At 44.2% G+C, this 23,646-nt stretch overlaps 1 protein-coding gene across 1 annotated transcript in view; it reads right to left on the minus strand.

Moving 5' to 3' along the window:
• Positions 1 to 20,727, minus strand: part of MYO1E (myosin IE) — a 194,131-nt gene extending 173,404 nt beyond the window's left edge. Inside the window, exon 1 of the mRNA XM_080807694.1 lies at positions 20,353 to 20,727. Within this exon, the coding sequence (XP_080663820.1) occupies positions 20,353 to 20,355 (3 nt within the window). The 5' untranslated portion in view covers positions 20,356 to 20,727. The remainder of the gene's footprint in view (positions 1 to 20,352) is intronic.
• Positions 20,728 to 23,646: the final 2,919 nt, after the last annotated feature.

The following is a 23,646-nucleotide window of genomic DNA, read 5'->3' on the forward strand; positions in this document are numbered from 1 at the left end:
TCCAATTTTGATGTCTTTCCTTAACAGGTAACACAAGGTTGTTGGAAAAATCCTTACGTAATAACTACATTAGGAAGAGTTGCCTCCAGCTTTGAGGGGTAGGCAGGAGAGCCAGAAAGGAGGGGCAATAGTACAGAGCTTCAGCTGTGATCAGGTTATGATACTTCACATGTCACCATGATTGCATTCAAAGCATTTTATGATGTTCTTATTAATACTCAATGCAGCACCACTAGAAAAGTGAACAGAGATTATTCTTACTTACTAAAAAAAAAAAAAGAAAGAAAAGAAAAAGAAAAAAAGAAATTGAAGTACAGAGTTAAATAATTTGCTCTGCTTGGTTCCAGGAAACCTAAGGGAGAGAAAACCTCTTTCCTAGTCACCAGGCAGCCTCCTGCCTCCCACTCAGAGTAGAACAGATCCACTCCCGCTGATTCCGGTGCTTCCTGACTCACCTTCACACAAGGAGGATACACTGAGTCACAATGGCATTGACTTTTATTCACCATGTTTGTACTTGTATTGGTGGAGAAAGGGGAGTTCCGCAGACAGAGCAGAATGAAAAGGAGGGACATAAAATGCAGAAGGACAAAGCTTATAGCATCCATTTCTACAAAGAGTAGATGACACAAAGAGAAACCAGCTGATGCAGGACATGCCCTGGGGACCGCACGCATTCCTGAGGGGAGGGGTGCCTCACCCACAAGCAAGCATCATACCCAACCCAGGTGCTATGAAGGAGCTGCCAATGACCTGGGAACCGGGAGGGCAGGTAGGGAAATGTGAAAAGGCCAGAGGGAAAGATGGTAAATTCTGAAGAGGATAAAGAAATGTAAATCTTTTCTGACTTCAACGGACTTATAGTCCATCTACACGGTATGACGCACATACAGACAGACAGCCTGCAAGATTACATATAATGAAGTACCAAATAAATAACTCCATGACAAAGGCTGATTTGAAGAAGGAATGAACTCAGTGAGCTAAATCAAAAGTTTCCAGGAAGTGAGCCTTTATGGCGGGCCTCAGAGGATTCTGATAAATGGCAAGAAAGGGAAGGGAGGCCAGTCGTGAAGAATGGCCTGACCAAGAAGTGAATTCTAGCCCGACTATAAAGCATGGACATGAGAATCAGTTCATTCATTCATTTGTTCAATTAATCAATCAATATTTATTAAGAACCTATTGTATGCTGGGGCGCCTGGGTGGCTCAGTTAAGCGTCTGCTTTCAGCTCAGGTCATGATCTCAGGGTCCTGGGATCAAGCCCCATGTCAGCCTCCCTGGTCAGTGGGGAGTCTGCTTCTCCCTCTCCCCCTGCAGCTCCCCCTGCTCATGCTCTCTCCCTCTCTGTCAAATAAATAAAATCTTAGAGAGAGAGAACCTATTGTGCGCAGGCACTATGTTAGGAGCTAACAGCAGGGACAAGGCATTCAGCTGCCCCACAGGAGTTTACACATCCCAGAAGGACTACAGGAAAGTAAGAGTTGGACAGGGGCAGCCTGGAAGAGATTTGAGACAGTACCACATTTCGGCCTTTAGACTGTTTTCTTCAAGAGCTGAGAGTTTTTGAGTAAGAGTGACAGGTGCAAAGCTCTTATTACCAGGAAAATGACTGTGGCAATGCTGTTTCTATGAACTACAGGGGGAAGACAGTGAAGATCACTTAGGAAACTCTTGGGACGGTCCCAGCCTAAGAGATTACAGATTCAAACCAGGGTGACAGCTGGGAAAAGGAGGACACTCTCACAGGGCTTGGAAACCAGCAGGAGTCCAGAAGAGAAGATAAGGACTGACAAAGTCCCAGACATCTCCAATCTAGATGTCTAGAGAAATACTAAAAGGCAAACCAGTGAGGAAGAGAAGGTAAAGGGGACACTTTCTCTAGCCCCAGGATTGGAATGTTCTGGAGGCTGGGCTTTTTTTCAACCACTGTCTCCATTTTTACGCTATTGATATTCCCACTCTGGATCTCTCTCTCTTTCTCCAGCCTGACAAAATCTGTTCTTGGGCAGCTTTGGATGGTCTGATAGAGTAGTTCACAGTGAGGTGCTGGTAACCAACCAACAATTTATCAAGACCAATGCAGTAACTCAGAGGGACCGGTAACGGTCAAGGTTGGCATTGACAGTAACCATGGAGGAACCACTCTGGGCAGAGGGCTTTCCAAGCATGGTGGAGACAGCCACTGACTCCGTGCATCTAACTCCAGAATGGTCTCAGACAACTTTCTATCTGTCCCACTTCTGAACACTGCTCTATCATTTTTGCTTCAGTAAGATAATTAGAAAGGATTGACTGGTTGCATCCCTGTCCTTGTAAGATGGTACCCTGGAGGACAACCTCCAGACTTCCTCTGGGGACATGTTTCGTAGCATGTTACCTTGCTTGGGCCATAGAGTTCCTGTGCTCTAGGGCTTTCAGTCACCTGGGAGCTTGTTAAAAGGCAGATTCAGAATCAGTAGATCTGGGGTGAGGCCTGGAGTTCTGTGGCTCTCGTAACATCCTAGCTGGTGCCTACACTGCTGGCCCAAGGATCCACAGCTAAGAATGTACATGTGTATGGGAACAGACAGCTCCTCTTTCCAGCAGACCTTCGATTCCAGTGACCCTGTCTTTAAATCCCTCCTCTGCCACTTTTCAGATGGGTGACCCTGAGCAGGTTACCTAACCCGTGCTGTCTGTAGGAAGAAAACTAACACCTATCTCAAAGGAGGTACAGATGCATGTGGGTCCTCAGTAATCGTTCATTGCGATAACAGATTTCTCTTCTCTTCTGGATGCTTTGAAAAACTGTGAAATTTACAGGCACATACTCCCACAACGAAAGGAAAGGTCTCCAGAGGCACTAACTGAGAATGCAATGCAAAAGATACCTTCAGAAACTAGAAAAGCCACTGAAAACTTTTATCATCATGTAACCCTGCATAATTACAAAAACGTCCAAAAATAGCATGATCCTGTGTTTGTCTCAGGGATTTATAACATCAAGTTCTCCTACATGATTTCCCAGTTCTAAAATTTCCATCCTCCAGTTTGTAGGAAAGAAAGCATTTTTTTTTTTAGATTTTATTTATTTACTTAAGAGAGAGGGAGAGAGTGGGTGGGGGAGGAGGTGCAGTAGGGCAGAGGGAGAGGGAGAAGCGACTCTCTGCTGAACGCAGAGCCCGGTGTGGGACTCGATCCCACAACCCTGAGATCAAGACCTGAGCTGAAGGCAGACATTTAAGTGAATGAGCCACGCAGGCACCCTGGGAAAAAAAAGCATTTGAAGAAGCCAGGATACCTGGTTCAACCAACCTCAGTGTGTTCAAGCTTCTTCAACCTTCCCTTGCAAGAATCCTCCCTTCCCCAAAGTCAGAGTCCACCCTGCACTGAGAATTATTGTCCTAGTACATTATAAAGTTTTTGATCCAAAATGTGTCATTTACATGAAACTAAAAAAATGCATTTACCATCATGAACCAGAATAGTGTCATATTTGGAATTCTTTGTCATAGGTGAAGAAATAAACCTCGACATTTCTACATTTTGAAAAAGCAAACCCCCAGCTCCGTAAATGCAGTTTTTGTCAGGCTAAATATCAACATTCCTTTGCATGTATTAATCCTTTAACCCCAAAAACTCAAGTATGTGAGCCAAGTGAACATAACTGCATAAATAATCTGCCTCTTGTTTTACAGATAGAGTGCCTAGGATTTCTTTTTTAAATCCCTTCCTTCTACTTTCTCTATCCCATACCCAGAAAAACTCCTATTCAGAGAAAGTCACACCTCACCTTTCAAAAAAAACATTAGGAGTAAACGGTAAGAGCTATTCAAAACCAAAGGAAATGCCAAGACAGTAAAAAAAAAAAAAAAAAAAAAAAAAAAAGTTAAAAAAAAAAAGTTTTACTCTCAATGCAAATGAAGCTACCGGAATCGGTGGGGAGCAGAATAAACAAAACAATTAAGCCATTAGCACGTCTCCTTGGAGACAAACTGGCCTTTGGAGGCGGGCAAAACCAGATCCCACTCTGGCAGGTGAGAGGTTAGTTCACTAAGGAAAGAAAAAGGGCAGTAAATTCTCCTCTTTGAACCTGAACAGATAGAAACTTGGTCAGCTAATAATTTTATATTCTGATGGTCCGCATTGCCAAACAAGGAAAACCTTCTTATCCTCTCTGGTACTGATTTCTTACATCACCAAATGCAGCCTAAGCAGCACACTGTGACAGTAAGGAGCTGGAAAGCGAGGTCACGGGTCACACCTGATTTGGAAAGGTTCCCTTTGGAGTTGGGCACTTCTCATCAAAGGGCTTTGGTGGGTTCTGCTCCCATGTCTGCTTGGGAAGAGCAGCACTATCCCTCAAAGGGACGAGTTGGGACTGGCTTTGGGACTGGCTTTGGGATGGCCTGTGTGGCCTCCGGCAATCCGGTAACTCTTTGGGTCCCAAGTGAAGGAGGGTTGTAGTGAAGAGAGTGAGAGTCAGATACAGAAGCCATTCCAGCCCACCAGCTTCCCTCGGCCACCTCCGCCTTCCAGGAGCTGAGCTGAAGTTGCTGATACCCTGTTCTATTAAAAGAAAACTCAAAAGGAAGCTCAAAACTTAAAAGGTTTTATCTGAGGGGGCTATTTTTATCTTTGAAAAACATTTTCAGTTTACAATTAGTTAACTGTCTAATCCACCGGCTCTCATCAATCACTCACCTGCTGGAGGCCTCAATGCCATGGCCAAGTTGCACTGGAAGGGTTTCAGCTCTCCCTGCATTTCCGGTCTAGTGGGGAACAACAGTGTGGTCGCGTTCAGCAAAGCTGCTGATTCTACCAAGTGCTAGGCATCTCTCCAGGTGATGGAAACACAAAAATGAGTGTGACACGGTGTCCCTTTAAGGAGTTTATACAGCCTAGTCGTGACGTAGGAAGCAAAGGCAAAAGAAAAACTAACCTCCTTACTACTTACAGCCCATTCACAAGTCCTTAAAACAGGCAGAGTGACATTCCTCCAGGAACTCAGCTGCCTAGATGTTAATGCTTTGCTAAGGGCAAAAGGCAAGCTTGGCCTGACCCCCTGGATCCTGTAAGTCTACTTTAACATGTAAAAATTCCTTTGGAAACTTCCTTTATCTCTACCTCCCAAGATACACCTTGGCAGTCATCCCCCAAGCATATGGCCCACTGATATACGTCCGAAGGGTCTTGTGACTAAAAGTTTTATTAGACAGTAATGAAAGACCTTCTCCTAACAATAGGTAGCCCCTCAAGGTCCTGGAAACCTCGCTTCCAAAATTCCTTAGAGACTTACACTATCCCTAAGCCCCTCCCAACCTGCAAGTATATAATGGGCCACTACTCACCACCCAGGTGCAGCGCTTTCTGCCCAAGGGTCCTGTCCCTGAGTTTTAATAAAACCACCTTTTTTTTGAGACCAGAGATTTCTCAAGAATTCTTTCTTGGTGGTTGGCTTCAAACCCTAACATCTTTCCTACATCAGCAGGATAGGGCAATAAGCAAATATTTAATGAATTACTATCACTCAAAAACCTCTTGTTGGTAGGAGGGCCCCAACTGACCTTGCCTATCTCAACCCCACTACTCCTGGTCTATAAGCCTCTCAAAATATCACTCAGAATGTTCTAACTGGTGATCATACGTATCTTTCCAGACCCCACCAGTTACTCAAACTTCTCCCCTTTCCTCCTGCCTCACCTTGGAGGCCATTTTTTTAATACTCTGGAGAGCTTAGAACACCTCACACCACCCAACCTGGAGTGGAGTGTGGAAAACATACTCCAAAAAGCTCAAAAAGTCCAAGTCGGCCCATTCTGTTAGTTGATGAGTTCCAGCAGAAAGATTTCGTGAGGACAGTTTGAACTTACTAGTATTTGGATTACCTGTGAATTTTAAACATCTGAATTCAACCTGTCCTACAAAACCACAAAGCAACTAAAAAGCATACTGTCTGCTCCAAAATCCCATTTCGATTCCTGTAGTCCCTTTGTCCATCTGTATCTCTGCCTGTTCCTGAAACCTCCACATTTAGGAAGATCACCGGCAAGATACAATAGATTCCATTTTCTGGGAGAACTATCTTTTTTCACAGATTCCAAAGCAGCTGGGGGGCGGGGAGGGGGCAAGGGGGTGGTGACTGCCCCGGTTTTATAGCTGGCTGGTGAGTGAAGACAGGTACGACGGGCAGACGGATTTTCCTGCCTCCAGTCAATGAGCGGCTCGGCTTTCAGGTGCCCTTTTAAGTATCTTTATCCTCCTCCTCTCTGTCCTCACCATTCCATCTCTCCAGAGGCAAGCTGAATGGAGTGAGGAGTGACACTGACATCAGACAACTTCATCGTTCCCACTAAAATCAAAGGCTCCGGTGACATCTGAATCACAGGGTGCTTTCACTGTCTCACCCCTCCCTGTTTCACTCCATCAGCTGAGTAACCAAGAGTAACTGCTGAGTAACCAGCAGTTTATAGGCATGGATTCAACGAGCACTACACTGGGTTGGCAGTTCCACCCCTCTCTACTCAAAATAAAGACCAAGAGGGTGGTTTTAAAGACTATACTCACAAAAAGAAGGAAATGCAAGCACTTTTCCCCAATAGGCTTAAAAATAGCACTGGGGGTGCCCGGGTGGCTCACTTGGTTAGGTGGCTGACTTCACCTCAGGTCATGACCTCCAGGTTCTGGGATCCAGCCCCACATGGGCTCCCTGCTCAGCAGGAAGCCTGCTTCTCCCTCTCCTTTTTGCTGCACCCCAACCCCGATTGTGTTCTCTCTCAAATAAATAAATATTTTTTTTTATAATAAATAAAATTTTTTTAAAAAAGAACACAAGTAGTGAGAAAGTCATATGGCATTCAGGCTTATCTCAAACTTTCTAAAAAACAAAAGCAAAAACAAAAATAGCACTGTATACCTAGTAGAACAAATCACAAAAGGAGGTAGGATACAAAGATGAATAAGGGCTCTACCTGAAAAGAAAATGACCAGATGAGAAGATATCTGGCACATAAACAATCATGACATCTTTGCAGATAGACCGTCACGGGATTTTGAAGATAACTTCCAACTCTGAGACTCAAGAAGGCGAAATTGGGACTGGCCTCAAAGGAGAATGAGACCATTGGGGTGGGGAATTAACTGTGGCTAAACATCAGCCAAACTGAGAACATCCAAGCCTGTAAGGGGTACAGCACTTAGCTGGACCTGGCCAGGCGATCCAGGTAAGAGATGAAACAAAAAGGTAAACTGAAGCAACACCGCAGAGGTTGAATCCATCGGACTCGGCAACTGGCAGACTCCTGCATTTGCTACCTCTTATATTTAGAGACATAAAATATACCTGTGCCACCTGACACTGACCCACCACTGCTGCAAAAACTGAAGGCTGATTCATCGCCCCAAACAAAGACGACAGTGCCTATTGTCTCTGTAGACCAGCCAACATTTCACATGCTGGTGTTCCACAGTCACCGGAGAGAGGTGCCAAGCAGGCTTCCACCGAGGACAAGAAAAGAGGGCTGCGACCAAGGTGGGAGGAGAAAGCTGCCCTTTGTGTAGCGGCCTTAATTATGTGTCTCACTTCTGGGCAAGTGCAAACTATGTTTCCTGCCTTCTCTAAACTTTCTGCAACTAGAAAGGCAAGAACCTCGTGAGGAAAGGACAGGACAGTAGATAGAGGATGTGGCTGGGGCTTGGACCAGAAAGAGCTAGAAGGAAGAGACTATCCAAGCTCCAATTTTCTTTCTCCTACACCCCAAGCCCTAGTCCTAGATGACAGAAACAGAGTACAGAAATCTTCTCCACCATCCAGTCATTGGAACCCAGCAATTTCTTTCTTGTTATGTGCCCTCAATGAACAAATATTAATTTTATAATTAATAAGAATAAATCCTTACCAGGAAAATAAGGAACTGTCAATAATTTACATAAAGTCAAAACCTTATGCCCTTGATTTATATTTGAAGTCATACTGGAGGTACAGACTTTTCTTTGTGATCACTGGAGAATTTAAAAACATAATAAATGTAAGACCAATGCTGTGAGTCTGTTTTTATGTTTTATTTTTATTCTTTAATTTTTTAAAGATTTTATTTATTTGTCAGAGAGAGAGAGAGTGCGCACAAGCAGGGCAAGTGGCAGGCAGAGGGAAAAGCAGGTTCCCCGACGAGCAAGGAACCTGATGTGGGGCTCGATCCCAGAACCCTGGGATCATGACCTCAACCCAAGGCAGAGCTTAACCAACTGAGCCACCCAAGCATCCCTTTTATACTTTATTCTTATGCTGAAAAATCAGGTTAGTTGCCAACAAATAATACCTACCATTACTTCATAGTAACTTACATTGGTTTAGTGTCTATGGGAATCTCACAAAAAATTTAACCTACCACCTTCCTTTTCTCTAGTGCTTTATTATGTTTGATTTTCAAACTTTTCCAATAAAAGCAGGTTTAGGACCAAGACCCCTGGATTGTGGCTCAAGAGAAACAGACTTGTAACTCTAGGGCCACCTCTTCTATTAATTTACCAAGTGACCTTGGTCACGCCGTTTAAATTCTTTGGACCTTAGAGGGTCATCTGGGGAGGCCATAGACCACTTTAGGGATTTATGAATCTTCTTCCCAGGAAAAAATGCACATATGAACATGGACACAAACTTAGGCAATTTCATGGATATTTCTTATCCTGATAGTCTACATTTAAATGCTTCTGATCATTGAAAGAAACAAATATTATTCATAGAGTCATCACCATGATGCAGGCATGTGGAAGAAGGAATGAAGAGACCAGCAACCATGAACTGGTTCTACCAATCCTACCTAATCATATAGTACCTGAGTAGAGCTAGGACTGTAGGGTAGGGAGCCACCCTGTCCTGCAACCCAAGACAACGTAATGCTGAGATATCATTGCTCCATACTCCTGCAGATGAAATGGGGACAAGTATCAAGGCTGCCCAGTGACTGGAGACATTTACATTATTCTGTGAAACAAAGACCCTACTCTTAAAAAGGGAATTACCAAAGAGTAATTAGTGTCAAGAGCTGAGTTTTGCTTATTTAAAAGCCAACCTGATACAGAGATAGGATAAAATGATATCTAAGATTTGCTCCAACATAAACCAAGGGAAGATGAGAATACAGAAAACAGGATTGAAACAATTATATGCCAACAAATTAGACAACCTAGAAGAAATGGATAAATTCCGAGAAACATACAACTTAAGCAACACCAAATCATGAAGAAATAGAAAATCTAAACTATTAACAAGGAGACTCAATTGGTAATCAAAAACAGTTCAATAAAGAAAAGTCTAGGACCAGATGGCTTCCCTGGTAAATTCTACCAAATATTTAAAGAAGCATTAATGTCCCCCTCAAACTCAAAATGAAGGAGGATGGAACACTTTCAAACTCATTTTACAAGACCAGCATTACCTTGATACCAAAACCAGACAAGAGCACCAAAGAAAATTACAGGCCAACACCCCTGATGAACATAGATGCAAAAATCTTCAACAAAATCCGAGCGAACCAAATTCAACAATACAACAAAATGACCATATGCCAAGATCAAGTGGGATTTATTGCATGGATTCAGGGATGGCTCGACATCCACAAGTCAATCAATGTGATACACCCCATTAACAAAATGAAGAAAACAAGATCAGCCAAGAGTTGTCAAGTTTGTTGAATTTGGGGGGAGAGTTTTCTCCCCACTTGTGTAGTTTAAAATTTTCCATTTAGAAAAAGAGAGAGAAAGTCAAAGTGAAAGACCCATGGGTTAATGGATTTTTGAGAACCATGTCCAAAGCCAAATTAATCCTCAACTCACATCTTGTTGAGGAGCCCACAGATAGCACAGTCTGTGGCTCACAGAATATGGAACTGACATGGGGTTATTTGGGGCACCATCTTACAGGCCAAGATAGGGCTCTCAACCAAGACAAAAAAGGATTTTTGTGTGTGTGAAGCAAGTCTTTGTCCACATGGCAGCTCAGTGCTGGCTGAAACAGCAGAATTAAGCAGTAAGCGGTATCGTCCCCACCTGTTCCAAACAGAATTGTTCCACCCTTCTGTCCAACGGGCCGTCCAGCCCAGTCTGGTTTGGCATGGTTCACTGCACTCTCAGTTTGGACTTACTTGTAAAATTTTTGTTATGTTCACAAAGCTGCCTTTAACCGATAGAAAATTATTTTTCTTCTGGTTGTTAGCTTCTGCTTTTACTTGTTTTCTCCAACAAAAATAGCAATTTGAAGGTCATATTGAGTCTCCATAATGCAAAAGAACCGTAGTTCCTATTCCTCGTGCTTTGGGAACATAGCAGGAGATCTATCAGGAGCCACGGGGGCCTTGGCCGTACACAAAGGTTCAGAGGGCCAGCCAAGGAAAGACGGAAGCTGCCACGGAGTCTATTCCTGCCTCAATGTATTCACCCACCTAAGGCGAGCTGAACGAAAAGGCTGAGGGTGGGAAACTGTCGCTGAGTCGTCAGGGAGCCTTCTCCCACACTGACTCTGGGCTTGGCCATGGGGCTTGCTTTGGCCAACGGGACAACAGCAAGCATGATGCAAGCTGAGGTTTAGAGAAAGTGTGTGCTAGGGGCGCCTGGGTGGCTCAGTTGGTTGGGCATCTGCCTTCGGCTCAGGTCACGATCCCGGGACCTTGGCAGTGAGCCATCGGGCTTCCTGCTCAGCAGGGAGCCTGCTTCTCCCTCTGCCCCTCCCCCTTGCTTGTGCGAGCGCTCTCTCTCTGCGTTAAATAAATAAAATCTTAAAACAAAACAAAACAAAACGTGTGTGCTGGGGCTTGCTTTCTCTTTCACTGTTCTTGGGAACCCTGTACCCACTGCTATGTAAACAAGCCAGGACTGGCCAGTTGTGATAAGAGATACATGGCCAAGTCATCTCCACTGCCCCCACTTAAATTGTGCCAGCTATCTGATGGGGAGTGAGGACATCCTAGATCATCCAGCCCTAGCCAAACCATCAGCTCACCACAGGGATCTGAGGAGCCAGTCCAGCCCACAACTGCCCAACCCATGCACAAATCATGAGAAATATAATAAATGTTTATTACTTAAACTACCAAGTTTGGGGTGGTTTATTATACCAAAAGCCAGTGGACACAATAGGGCAAGAAAAGGTGACTAATGTACTGAACATCCTGGGATACAACCCCTAATGACCCTTTACGTAACATTCAATGGGACTTAATAATGATCTGATTGTATGTCAACTGTCATTAAAATAATCTGACGTAGATCCACAATTGACTACACTCCCTAATATTCATCTCAACACAATGTTTGCTACAACTCTTGGAATGAAATCACGTGGGCTTCGGAGGTTTACCAACCTCCTAAAACTATATGAAGATTTATATGTTTATGTGTCTTTTCTTAATTGGAAAAAGATGTAAAAAGTATGGAGCATAACATAAACACCTAAGCACACACTACCTAGAATTAAAGATACTATTTTATTGAATTTGTTAATACATAAAGCAAATAAAACATAATCAATAGTATTAAAGTTAGTCAACTGACCCCAGCCTTCTCCCTTCTCTACATCTCTCTCTCTCTCTCTCTACCTCTTTTTTAAGTAATCTCTACACCAAAGCTAAGCCTTGAGTTCACAGCCCTGGGATCAAGAGTCAGACTCTCTACCAACTGAGCCAGCCAGGAAGGTGCTCTCCTTCCCTCTTTAGCAGCTTAAATTTGGTATCTTTCCAGTCTATTGATTTGTCTTTTAGAAGAATATATACATCCCTAAACAATATATATAATTTTGTGGTTTTTAATTTTTCTTTTTTTAAAAAAGATTTATTGACTTATTTATTTATTCAACAGAGATCACAAGTAGGCAGAGGGGCAGGCAGAGAGAGAGAGGGGGAAGGAGGCTCCCTGCCAAGCAGAGAGCCCGATGCAGGGCTCAATCCCAGGACCCTGAGGATCATGACCTGAGCTGAAGGCAGAGGCTCAACCCACTGAGCCATGCAGGCACCCCTAATTTTTCTTAAATGGTTTTTATTATATGTATCTTTCTACAACTTGCCTCTTCACCAAACACTACTTTTGTGAGATCTATCCATACTGATACCCTATTATCAGTAATTCGCACATACTTAGGCATTCCTCTACTAATAGGCATTTAGATTGGTCCTGTTTATTTTTGGTTTTACTATTACAAACACTGTTGGGACAGGTCAATAGCTTTCAACATATTTTCAGAAGACCTCAGGACACCCCCAAATATTAGGAATCTCTGACAATCTGATGGGGGAAAGTTGAATTACTATCACTTCGTAGACCTGTTTTTGCATTTGAGCATTCCCAAGTCTTGGAGGAAGCCATCTTTACTTAGGCTCTAAAGTAGCTTAATAGATACTTCTACATTTCAGTCCAAATTTCCTATAACAAAGGTCTGCATCTACTTGGGACACTAAAAGCAACCTTATTTTCTTGTTGTTGCTGAAAAGCCCTATATTAGAAAATGATACTGCCCAAATCATTCTATTGCTAAGAAATGTTATGCTAAGTTGCTGTCAGCATCAAATGCTGGTCATGCCAATTAAATCACTAAGAGACTTATGATATGGTATCCTAATTTTTTATTTGTTTTCTGTCATGTACAAGGACTAACAGGCTAGATTTCTTGGGGGTATCTCTTTCCCCTTGTTTTCTACCTTTTTAGTTTACTGGAGGTCAGAGAGCTTTTTGGCTTGACTTTTACTTTTCCACTTACTCCCTGTGTGATATCATCCAGAACCCAAACTTTGTGATATGCAAAATCCCAAAACAAGGAAAGTAAAGCCCAGACCCTTATTACTCATAATGGGCAATGTTCTCGGGTCTAAATTATCCCACTCTGGCACTACTGGGTAAAATTAACTAAGATAGATTATTTTTTAATCAACCTTGCCTTCCCTCCCAAGTACATGAAATGATGAAGCGTGATACAGATGCCTGGATTCAGAAATTTCAAATTAGAAATACGTTATGCAGTTGCTTGTGAAAGAGCATAAAATTAACAGATTGGGTTCATTACACACAAGGTGGTGTGTAATTCATCTGTGATTTCCCAGTGATTGCCACCATGTTTGATAAGGATTCTGCATATTAAACACGTATGCTGGGCGCCTGGGTGGCTCAGTTGGTTAAGCCTCTGCCTTCGGCTCAGGTCATGATCCCAGAGTCCTGGGATCGAGTCCCACATCGGGCTCCCAGCTCCACGGGGAGTCTGCTTCTCCCTCTGACCTTCTCGCCTCTCGTGCTCTCTCTCTCACTATCTCTCTCTCAGATAAATAAATAAAATCTTAAAAAAAAAAAATTTAAACACGTATGCTATCACCTCTTCTCCAACTACTGTTGCCTTTTCCACTTTGGGGTTCAAAGCTCTCCAACTAGTTGTGTTCTCTGATAAAATCACTCACACTTGTTAAGTTGGAGCCAGAGGCCTCAGCACCCACGAGTGTCACATTTGAGTGCCAACACATAATCTACGGAGAACACCAGTGGCACCCACCTTTGAGCCAGGGCTTGGGAGTGTGGAGTGTCGCCCAAACCTGCCTGTCCTGCTTCCGACTCTGCACCAGAGAGAGGGTTACATGTCTCAGAAGCGACAGGAAGCTGAGCAGTTCACTGCCGATCCGTGTGGTCCCAGGGGGTACAGAGAGGGCCTCCCCAGGACATAGCTCTGGCGACAAAGTGTCTATACAGTTATGACAGGCTGGATAATCAGGCTACATGGAAGTTATTCTACTACCACCAAAATATGATAAATATGCTTACCAAGGAAAAGGAATTCTAAAATAGGTGGGAAAATACTGAGCCCCACTTGTACATTTGCCCCATAATTACAACTACAGAAAAATGGTGTGCATTTGGATAGGCTGGAAGGAAACCCAAGGACATGAAAATAATTACTGTTAGGGTAGCGGTATCATGGGTGAGTTCTTCTAAATGTATTCCTTAGGATCTTTTAAAGTTGATATAATAATGAATCAAAAATAAATGACCTTCCATCTCCAAGCAGCTTTTTTGAAGGAAAGAAAGAAATGGTCATGTCTAGACTCTAAGGAAATAGACCCTAATCCACCACTACAGTTTGGTGAGGAAAGCTTTTTTTAGATTGGGATCAGAAAACCTGGATCTTGGCACCAGCTTAGCCAAATCCTCTCTCTAAGGCTTCAGAAGTCATTTAACCACTTTAAGCCTCCCTGTGAAATCCTACCTAAGGATTTCACACAAGAAAATCTTTTTTTAAGATTTTATGTTTTCCAGTCATCTCTACACCCAACGTGGGGCTCATACTCACAACCTCAAGATCAAGGGTCTCATGCTCCATCTACTGAGCCAACCAGATGCCCCTAGGGTAGAATTCTTATACACTCTCCTCGGCCTTGTACAATGTGGTACGTTTTACTTTCTACATGTAGCATATCATCGTAAAGTCCCATGAATGAACTTTGACCAAACACATCAGAACTCAGAACATGGGAGAGAATCATGTGCCCTCCTTCCAAGCAGTTCTTCTGTTTATTCCTGGAAAGAGCCACCTCCTCTCTGTCCTCCAAAGCCTGTTCTATATGATATTTCACATCTTTGGTAAGGCCCATATTTTTCTCCTTTGAGGCAGAATGTAACTTCCAGAAACAGCTGAGAGGGCCTTGGTATGAAGTCTGGTGAGTAAGATGGGTGATAAGGCTGAACACTAATATTTTAGGTCAGAAAGGGAGTAAGAAAAAAAGAGTTTCTTAAACAGCCATTCATTAATGCTTTGTAGGGGTGCCTGGGTGGCTCAGTGGGTTAAGCCTCTGCTTTTGGCTCAGGTCATGATCTCAGGGTCGTGGGATTGAGTCCCGCATCGGGATCTCCGCTCAGAGGGGAGCCTGCTTCCTCCTCTCTCTCTCTGCCTGCCTCTCTGCCTACTTGTGATCTCTGTCTGTCAAATAAATAAATAAGATCTTTAAAAAAAAAAAAAAGAAAGAAAGAAATGCTTTGTACATTAATGATACTGTTCCCTGGTGGCAACTCAAAAGGGAAGGCTGACTTCACTGGGTGGTACAGTCCCAGGTTCCTCAAAGCCAATAATTCTATTTTGGGGAGCACTCTTGACTAGTTCTGCTTCTCTCAAGTGTGGATGTCATAAAGATAGGTAAAATTTTAAAAAAAGAAAACACAACAACTTTGCTAGGGTGCCCCAAAACCTTTTGTCTCTGCCAAAATAAATTGTGAGGTTGAAATTCAAAACACAATTTATTTACCATTATTACAGAATGTGCTTGTAAGGCCAAGATGTTTATTTTTAATACCTTTGGCATTTAACCTTTAACCCCTTATTGCTCTGTAAATATTACATCCCAGCAAGGTAAAAAAAATTAATAAAAATATTAAAAACTCATCATTTTAATCACATATTGATGAAAACATAATCGCTGCTTCTTTGTAAAAAAAATAGCAGATGACTCATACTTGAAAAAATCATGACTGTACAAAATTTCTACATATTCCATAATGAAGCTCATAAAACTCTGCATTTGTATATAGGTTCAAAATATTTTTGCTTTTTGAAGCTGATGAAGAAAGCTTTCACAAGTTCTTTCCAAGTAATGAGACCCAATCCTTTCTCATTAGGAAATGCAAAGTACTGCATGTTCTCTCTTTTATTTAGTCTCACATAAGCTCATGACATTAACACTGAGTACGGGAGCAAAAAGTCGTATTCCAAGTCATATTTACCAAAATGCTCATTATCTAGCCCCAAGGAAAACCCCTGAGACAGACCTCAAATTCATGACATTCAGCTGAAGAAAGGAGTAATAACAAAGGTCCAGCATGCTGGAAAGGGCAGGGAGGCATTTTCACCCAAAGCGGGGGTGTGATGAAACACACCCAAAGGGGGGTGTGATGGGTTAAGAAAGAGAAATTCAATTTACAGCTTCACCAGTCACACAACTTACATACCTACACTGGTGTTTAGATAGCTCTGAATCTGGACGCAGATTTTCCCTGTTGATAGCCTGGAGGTTCCATGTGCTGAAAATACCAGGCAACTCCCTCTCTTAAGGGAAACCCAGTGGGAAGGTGTGGATGTATCAATAAAACACCATTACTGGTGTAGAGCCAAAGTTTAGACGGTCTTGCTGGTGGGTGAATGGAAGGAAGCATGTGGTTCTCAGGGATACCATTCTGAGATTTACAATAGAGTGGCTGCAAACAGCTGACCTGCAGGTGTTCAGCCTCTCAGCAATGGCCAGAACACTGGAAAAATTACCAAGTCTGGCAGAACAATTTGGATTTCCAGCTTCCCTTGAAATATGTAATATGGCCGATCTAACCATGGTAATACGGTAGACATAACTAACCATGACCTAAGATCAAGTAATGGTGCCTTTTTTAGAGGGGCTTATTTGCTCTCTAGGGGCCAGCCTCATCCCAGCAAAAATTGTATCCTGTAGATATTTGTGTTTGCAGCCACTCACAAAGCTGAAATCCCTAGGAAGGGGGGCGTGCGGGGGGAGGCGGCCTTTACCTTCCCCAACTATCTGCTTCCTCCACTTCTTAGCCCTCTCCATCTGTGGCTCCACTGGCTTTCCCTTCATGTGTCGCACCAATCAAACTTCTCCCATGAGGCTGGCCAACTCACATTGGCCCCTGGATAATGTCGTGAACTCCAGCTTTCCCTAACCCCACTGCGTCCATCAAAACTTTTGGGGGGATGCCTGGTTGGCTCCGATCAAAAGAGCAACTCATGATCTCAGGCTTATAAATTTGAGCCCGGTGTTGGGTGTAGAGATTACTTAAAAATAAAATCTTTTTTCTTTTTTTTTTTTTTAAATAAAATCTTAAAAAAAAAACACAAAAAACTCTGTACTTCAACCCAATTTTTTGTTTTGTTTTGGTTTTGTATTCTGTCGTTTTGGCCCGGAAACTATTAGCAAATCTGATAAACTAATCAGTGGGAATGGACTATGTTACCCTCCCAGAAAACATATTTGAAATCGATTCCAGACTTTCTAAATACATGCCCTGCCTTCACCCAAAGGAACTTACCTACCTTGCAGTCAGCTATCTGACAGATTTCTAAGTTCCTAGGTCTATTCCTGTGTACTTTTTATGAGTAACATGTGCAATTCACTCCCAAGTACTATGTAAGTGAGGAAAAAGGAATGTGACCTGTCCACAGTCTGAAGGAATGGCCAATTCAGACTTACTTAAATATTTTAGTATATTTAACTTCAGAGAAGCCCTATGAATAATAATTTCTGCATCCAAAGTATATGGCAGAGCTACAGACATGGGCTCTAGCCTATTAGACTGTTCAAACAGTCATGGCCACAAAGCAGAACTTCCCTTGTAAATGATAAAGCCACATGCAACAAAGGAAATCTTAGTAGGGTATGATTATTAATTAAAGACAAAGGAGGGGCACCTGGGTGGCTCAGTGGGTTAAAGCCTTTGCCTTCGGCTCAGGTCATGATCCCAGGGTTCTGGGATTGAGCCCCGAATCCCCTCCTTCTCTCTCTGCCTGCCTCTCTGCCTGCTTGTGATCTCTGTCTGTCAAATAACTAAATAAAAATCTTAAAAAAAAAAAAAAAAGACAAAGGAGACTGCTGTACCCTCCTAACCAAGGTACACTGAATTATAAAGGCAGGCAGAGATTTTTTTTTTTTTTTCAGTTCTCCAAGTCTCCTATGGAAAAAAGTACAAATTTATATTGCCTAGTAGTGTTGTTGCTTCTCCAAAGATGGAGAAAAGTGGTCCAAAGTGAACTTTCAGGAAAGAGACAGGAGGTGAACTGTAAGCTGGATATTGTGCTCATGAGTCAGAAAATGACAATATTCCTTATGAGTCACAATTGACTGAGTCTTGGGAGGGCCATGGGGACAAGTGGATAGTCTTCCTCATGTGCCACCAGACTTCCTAAAAGATCACACACACAAACCCGCAAACAACAGTACAGGTGCTCTCGCTACAGCCTAGTCAAGGGCCTGAGGAATTCTATTCTCCATGCTAAGCCTCAGCCACACCCACTGAAGGCAATGCCCCTTCTCTTCCTGTTCTGAGCAGCTGAAGGATGCAGCTGGGCAGACCCAGACAGATGTGAAACACAAAATGAAGCCTCATCTGGCTTGAAAGCATCTTATATAAACAGTAAACAGTATAACTGAGGTTTCTATTTAAGATGGGTGATGCTCTGTTCTCAGACAACCTCACATAGCTAATGAACAATCTCTCAAGCCAGGGAAGAAGTGATTAATTTCATTTTTGCCATGCTACTCTACATCTAGTAGATGGAGCGATGGCAAATCTCGGATTTCAGGACAGCAGCTGTTTCAACTTTCTTCTGATGTGCTGATAGTCACCTGGCTGCCCACAACGGGGCCATCTGTGCTGTTGGCAGGGAACCCATCAATAGGTAAGTCACACCCTGTCCTCCCATAGATACATTACACAACTCTCGCAACAAGTCTCTTCTTCCAACATGCCTCCTCTGCACCCATTTGATCAACCACCTTCAAAAGCAATGCAGCCGAATTGAGCATGGAGATTCCAAGGTCTCCAGAAAAGGCATTATAGACTACTTTGGTAGTGTGTCCAGCAAGAAAAATGAATTAACTAAGGTAAGTTAATTTTCTCAAGGTAGCTCTCAAGTATTTGAATTCAGTTAAGTTTCTTGAAGCTCTTGACATAAACACATTGATTTTTTTTTTTTTTTTAGAAATATTGACCCATGGAAAATAATGATAGCAATTCCAAAGTACCAGGACTATCACATTGCTCAGATTCAAGCGGCCAATTAGGTAGTGGCCCAATTCGGTCGCTCCTCCACCCAGCCACACTCTGAGTGTAAGTAAATGGTTCTCTCCCAGGGGTTCCAAAAATAATATAGGTTAGACTGACTTCTTAAAACCTGAAACTTAAGGAGGAAATTTATTTACAGATAAAGTGTCCTCTTAGGGAGGAGCAGAAGTGACACAATTTTGGACTATGTAAAAAGAAAAAGCTTGTGTCAAAGATGCCCTTTTAAAGACTGTTTTGTTTTTAAGCATTCTTTTGAATAAACCTAACACTGGGTCTAGAGCTGCTTTTGAGTTTCGACCGTACGTTCGCATGGGCCTTTGCTACATTTCTCAGGCTGGTCATGCAGGACAGATTTTTTTTAAAATTGGTGTTGTACTAGTTATCGTTTTTGACTTAACTCCACATTCACAATCAATAAAACGGAACAAAACAAACCAGAAAGGGATCAGGCCATCTACCCAAGCAGGGTTCTTTGAAAAGGAGCAAGTGTGGAAACTATGAAGACTTGCGGTAGAACTTTTATTTCTTTCTTTCTCGGATGGACTGTCCATCTCTCCAAAACCGAGTCCTCGCTTTTGTGCTTCGGGAAGAAACGCACACCCCACCGAGACCCGGGGGGGATGCGGCTCAGGTTAATGGGGGCGGAGTTGGGGCTCTCGGGGGCGGGGAGAGGAAAAGTCAGAACCCAGTCGGAGAAAAAGTCAGCCACTTCCCTGTATTCCCAAAGTGCCAAAGGAAAAAGAACAAAACACTCGACTTCCTCCCGGGCGACCGGTCCGCGGTACACCGAGAAGGGCCAGTCACCTCGCCCTCGGGGAGGGGGTGGGGGGCGGGGGGTGGGGGTGTTTACTCGGCCTCTCCTGCGCAGAGACCCAACGGGCCCGCGCCCAGCGAAGTCCCGGCCGGCGAGGCGGCCGGCTGCGCCACTTTCGCTCACGGCCGCCCGCCTCGCGCCAGGTGCTCGTCCTACCTGGCGCCCCCGCTGCCCTTTGTGCGGCCCGCTCCGCCCCCGCCAGCGTGCGGCAGCCAGGCGGGACAGCTGCGGGCGGCGCAGGGGGCGGAGAGGCGGGGAGGCGGAGAGGCAGCCGGCGCCCGTGCCCGCCAGCGGGGAGGGGAGCGCGGGGCGCGCAGGGGAGGGGGCGCGGCGAGCCGGTGGCCGCGCCGCAGAGCCGCGATCCGGGCCGCCGCGGGCGGGAACGCAGGGGCACGAGCGCTGCCCACCGGCCCGGCAGGAAGAGAGGGGTCCCCTCCGAGGGCCGCGCCCCCGAGCTCAGAGCTGCCCACACACTGGCTTCCGACAGCTGGCAGCCATAGCAACCCGGCCACAAAAAGTTTCGCGGCGTCCAGAGCGACTTGAAAGAAAGTTTTCCTTGGCCCCCTCGCTCCCTCTCCCCCGGCCAGGGTTTACGGAAAGCGGCGGGCAGAGCTCGCGACGTGCCGACTCCCGCGTCCACCTTCTCCACCCCTGGCCTCCGCTGCGCGCCCAAGGTGGGTACCCCGCGCCGGCGCTTCCTGCCCCATTCCGGGGTCAGGCGTCCCGGGACGCCGCGCGACCAACTCACCATGGTGACTCGCGCCGCGGTCCCTCCTCTGCCGGGTCCGGCTGCCGGGGAGCTGGGGCTGGAACGCAGACTCCTGGGCGAACTTCAAAAGTTGGTCCCCTTCGCCAAAAACAGGCTCTCGACACCCAAGCACTCACAGGAGCCAATGGGAACCCTGGGGGGACTCCATCCAGGCGGGATCGGCGGCGCTAGGTGAGGGCGAGAAGGAGGCGACTTAACAGACGGGGCACATCCTGCCAAAGGCAGGGGTCCACTCGGACCAGGAGCTCGCAACCCGCGTAGGTGAGCCCGATGCTCTCCGCGCGTCTGCCTGGCTGCCCAGGCTCGCTCCTTCTTTCTTCAGCCGCTTACTCTGTACTCCTCCGGCAGAGCCTCGGCTCGGGCTGGGCAATCTGTCCATAAATGGAGAATTCAGCTCAGGCCTGACCAATCAGGGTTTGTTTTCACAGCGTCACTCCTCAGGGAAACCGTGGTAGCCAACAAGCTTGGAGCTGCTGGAGTTTCCAAAGACCTCTGGATCCTGTAGTCCCCCACGCTAGCTTCCAAAGGAGCGCCGCTGACCCGGCTCGCTCCAGGGTGCAAGACCTCAACCGTGCAAAATCCTCCGTGAAAGTGAGGTAAGTCTCTCTCTCTCTCTCTCTCTCTCTCTCTCTCTCTTTGAACGCGAAAATTACAGTAGGTGTGGCTTCCAATCCGAGGTGGTATGATTTTCCCATAACTTTTTTTCTTTTTAAGAAGGAAATATTTTATCAGCATAAAAGATCAGAGTCGTGGCCGCAGCCCAAAGGAAATCCTTTTTCTTTCCAATGTCTGGATTGTGAGGAAAGTCAAAAATATCATTTCCCCTACCCCTCCTTTTACCTGAATTTCCTTGGAAAACAAAGGAAGGCTTTTTTTTTTTTTTTCCTCTGTCTCTCTCTTAGGGACTTTTGAATGGTGGAAAAGTTGCACTGCAGTGAACAGAGAGATAGGAGAAAGGTAAGTGAGGGAAAAAGCACCCACCCACCTCAGTCAACCCTATCTGTTGAGAACAATTAGGTGTTAAACCATACCTGCAGAGGTGAATTATTCCAGAATGTGGAGTTTCAAGGCATCGAGTGGGCAGTGAGGAGGACATTGGAGGTGGAGGAAGAATCCTGAAATAAGGTAGAGAGTGCGGTCTTATTGTTTTAAGTGTTCAGAAGGTAATCTTGGTGGGTAACAACATGACTGTCCTCCCAGGATCTGTGGTAGGTAAGAAATGAAAACTTCTGGCTTAGAGAAAGTATGAAGCATTGTAATTCATTGTGATTTACTTTATGAACTTTGGTGGTAGGTCTTCACTTGATCTAGGATCCTAGAGTTGGTATGGATGTTAAAAATCATCTTGCCAGGGCACCTGGGTGGCTCAGTGGGTTAAAGCCTCTGCCTTCGGCTCAGGTCATGATCCCAGGGTCCTGGGATTGGGCCCCGCATCGGGCTCTCTGCTCAGGGGGGAGCCTGCTTCCCTTCCTCTCTCTCTGCCTGCCTCTCTGTCTGTCAAATAAATAAATAAAATCTTAAAAAAAAAAAGAAATATTAAAAAAAAAAACATCTTGCCTGGAATGGCTAAACAGAATGTGAAATGTCCATACAATGGAATACTATTCAGCCTTTAAAAAGGAAGGAAGTGCTGACGCGGGCCACAACATGGACTAAACCTTGGAAACATTATGTTAAGTGAAAGAAACCAAGCACAGAGACCACATATTATATGAGTCCATTTACCTAAGAGTAAAGAATAGGAAAATCTATATGGGAAAGTGAATCTATGGGGAAAGTAAATTAGTGATTGCCAGGGGTTGGGAGGAGAGGAGGATGGGAGAAATTACTAATGGGTATGCATTTTCTTACTGGGGTGATGAAAATATTCTGGAATTAGTGGTGATGGTTGCACAACTTTGTGAATACACTGAAAGCCACTGAATTATACGTTTTAGAAGGGTATGCAAATTGTATCTCCATTTTAAAGTTGAAAGAAAATCATGCTGACTACATTCTTAAATTCTTGTAGTAATCATCCATGCTGTGAGGCAGTAGATATGATTGAATGCCTATATGATTGAATAGGTCAGCACAGCAACCATGAGCACAAGGGTTTCTTCCCTTGCCAAGCTTACAATTTGGGAAGGAGCAAGACAGAAGATAGTTATATTTATTTTTTTTAAGATTTTATTTATTTATTTGAGAGGGAACAAAAGCAAGAGCGATCACAGAGGGGAGGGAGAAACAGACTCACCACTGAGCAGAGAGCCCAACACGGGCCTCGATCCCAGGACCCTGAGACCATGACCTGAGCCAAAGGTGGACGCTTAGCCAACTGAACCACCCAGGAGCCCCAGAAGATAATATTAAAACAATAATTATAGGAAAGGTACAAATATAATGAAAAGCAACAGTGGTTTTGTGCAAGGAACTTCCATACTAGGAGCTACATTTTGGGTTAGGGAATTCATCTGGCAGCAATCTAGTACAAACTGGACAGGAAACAGCAAAACATCTATTGAGCACTCACTCTGTACTAGGTACTGGGAAGGTACAAACAGCCAGGACCCACCAAATTCCCAGGGAAACTGATTCCACATTTCAGGGGCACGCCAGAATATGATCAGGTATCTTGGGAACTAATGAACAGAGGTTACCAAAAGGAATATTGGAGCCTACCAATTACACAAGAAGCACTGCTTAGGTGGGAAATGACACATTGCCTAACCACCATCCCATCCACAGTCAATCCTGATGAGTAATCAGATTGACATGGGCTTCAAGGGAGACAGGCAAAGATGTGGTTGTTTTCCCTGTAAAGCAGGGTTACAATGAGACACTGAAAAATCTTGTAAGAATCCATCAACAATTTATCAGTCTTGGATTGATCTAAAACTATCTTGACACTAAATGTCATTTGTATTAACATTTGAGATCTTTTTTTAAATGCTTACCTTTTTTTTTCTTTTCTTTTCTTTTTTTTTTTAAAGTAGGCTCCATACCCAACATGGAGCCAAACACAGAGCTTGAACTCACATCAACACCTGACCTGAGATCAAGAGTCCAACACTTAACTGACTGAGCCACCCAGGCACCCGTAAATGCTTACTTTTATTTGTCCTAATAATCTCTTTCCAGTTTCCAGAGGTAATTCTAGTCGGTGGGACTCTGATGAAGATATATGCTTGTGTTCATTTTTCATGATTTTGTAATATAATTCTTTTCCAGATTGAAATATAAATGTATGTATTAATTTGTATGGTGGAGTGCCTGTGTAGCTCAGTCGGTTTA

This window comes from Martes martes (assembly GCF_963455335.1).
Source record: "Martes martes genome assembly, chromosome: 7".
In the NCBI taxonomy this organism is placed as follows: domain Eukaryota; kingdom Metazoa; phylum Chordata; class Mammalia; order Carnivora; family Mustelidae; genus Martes; species Martes martes.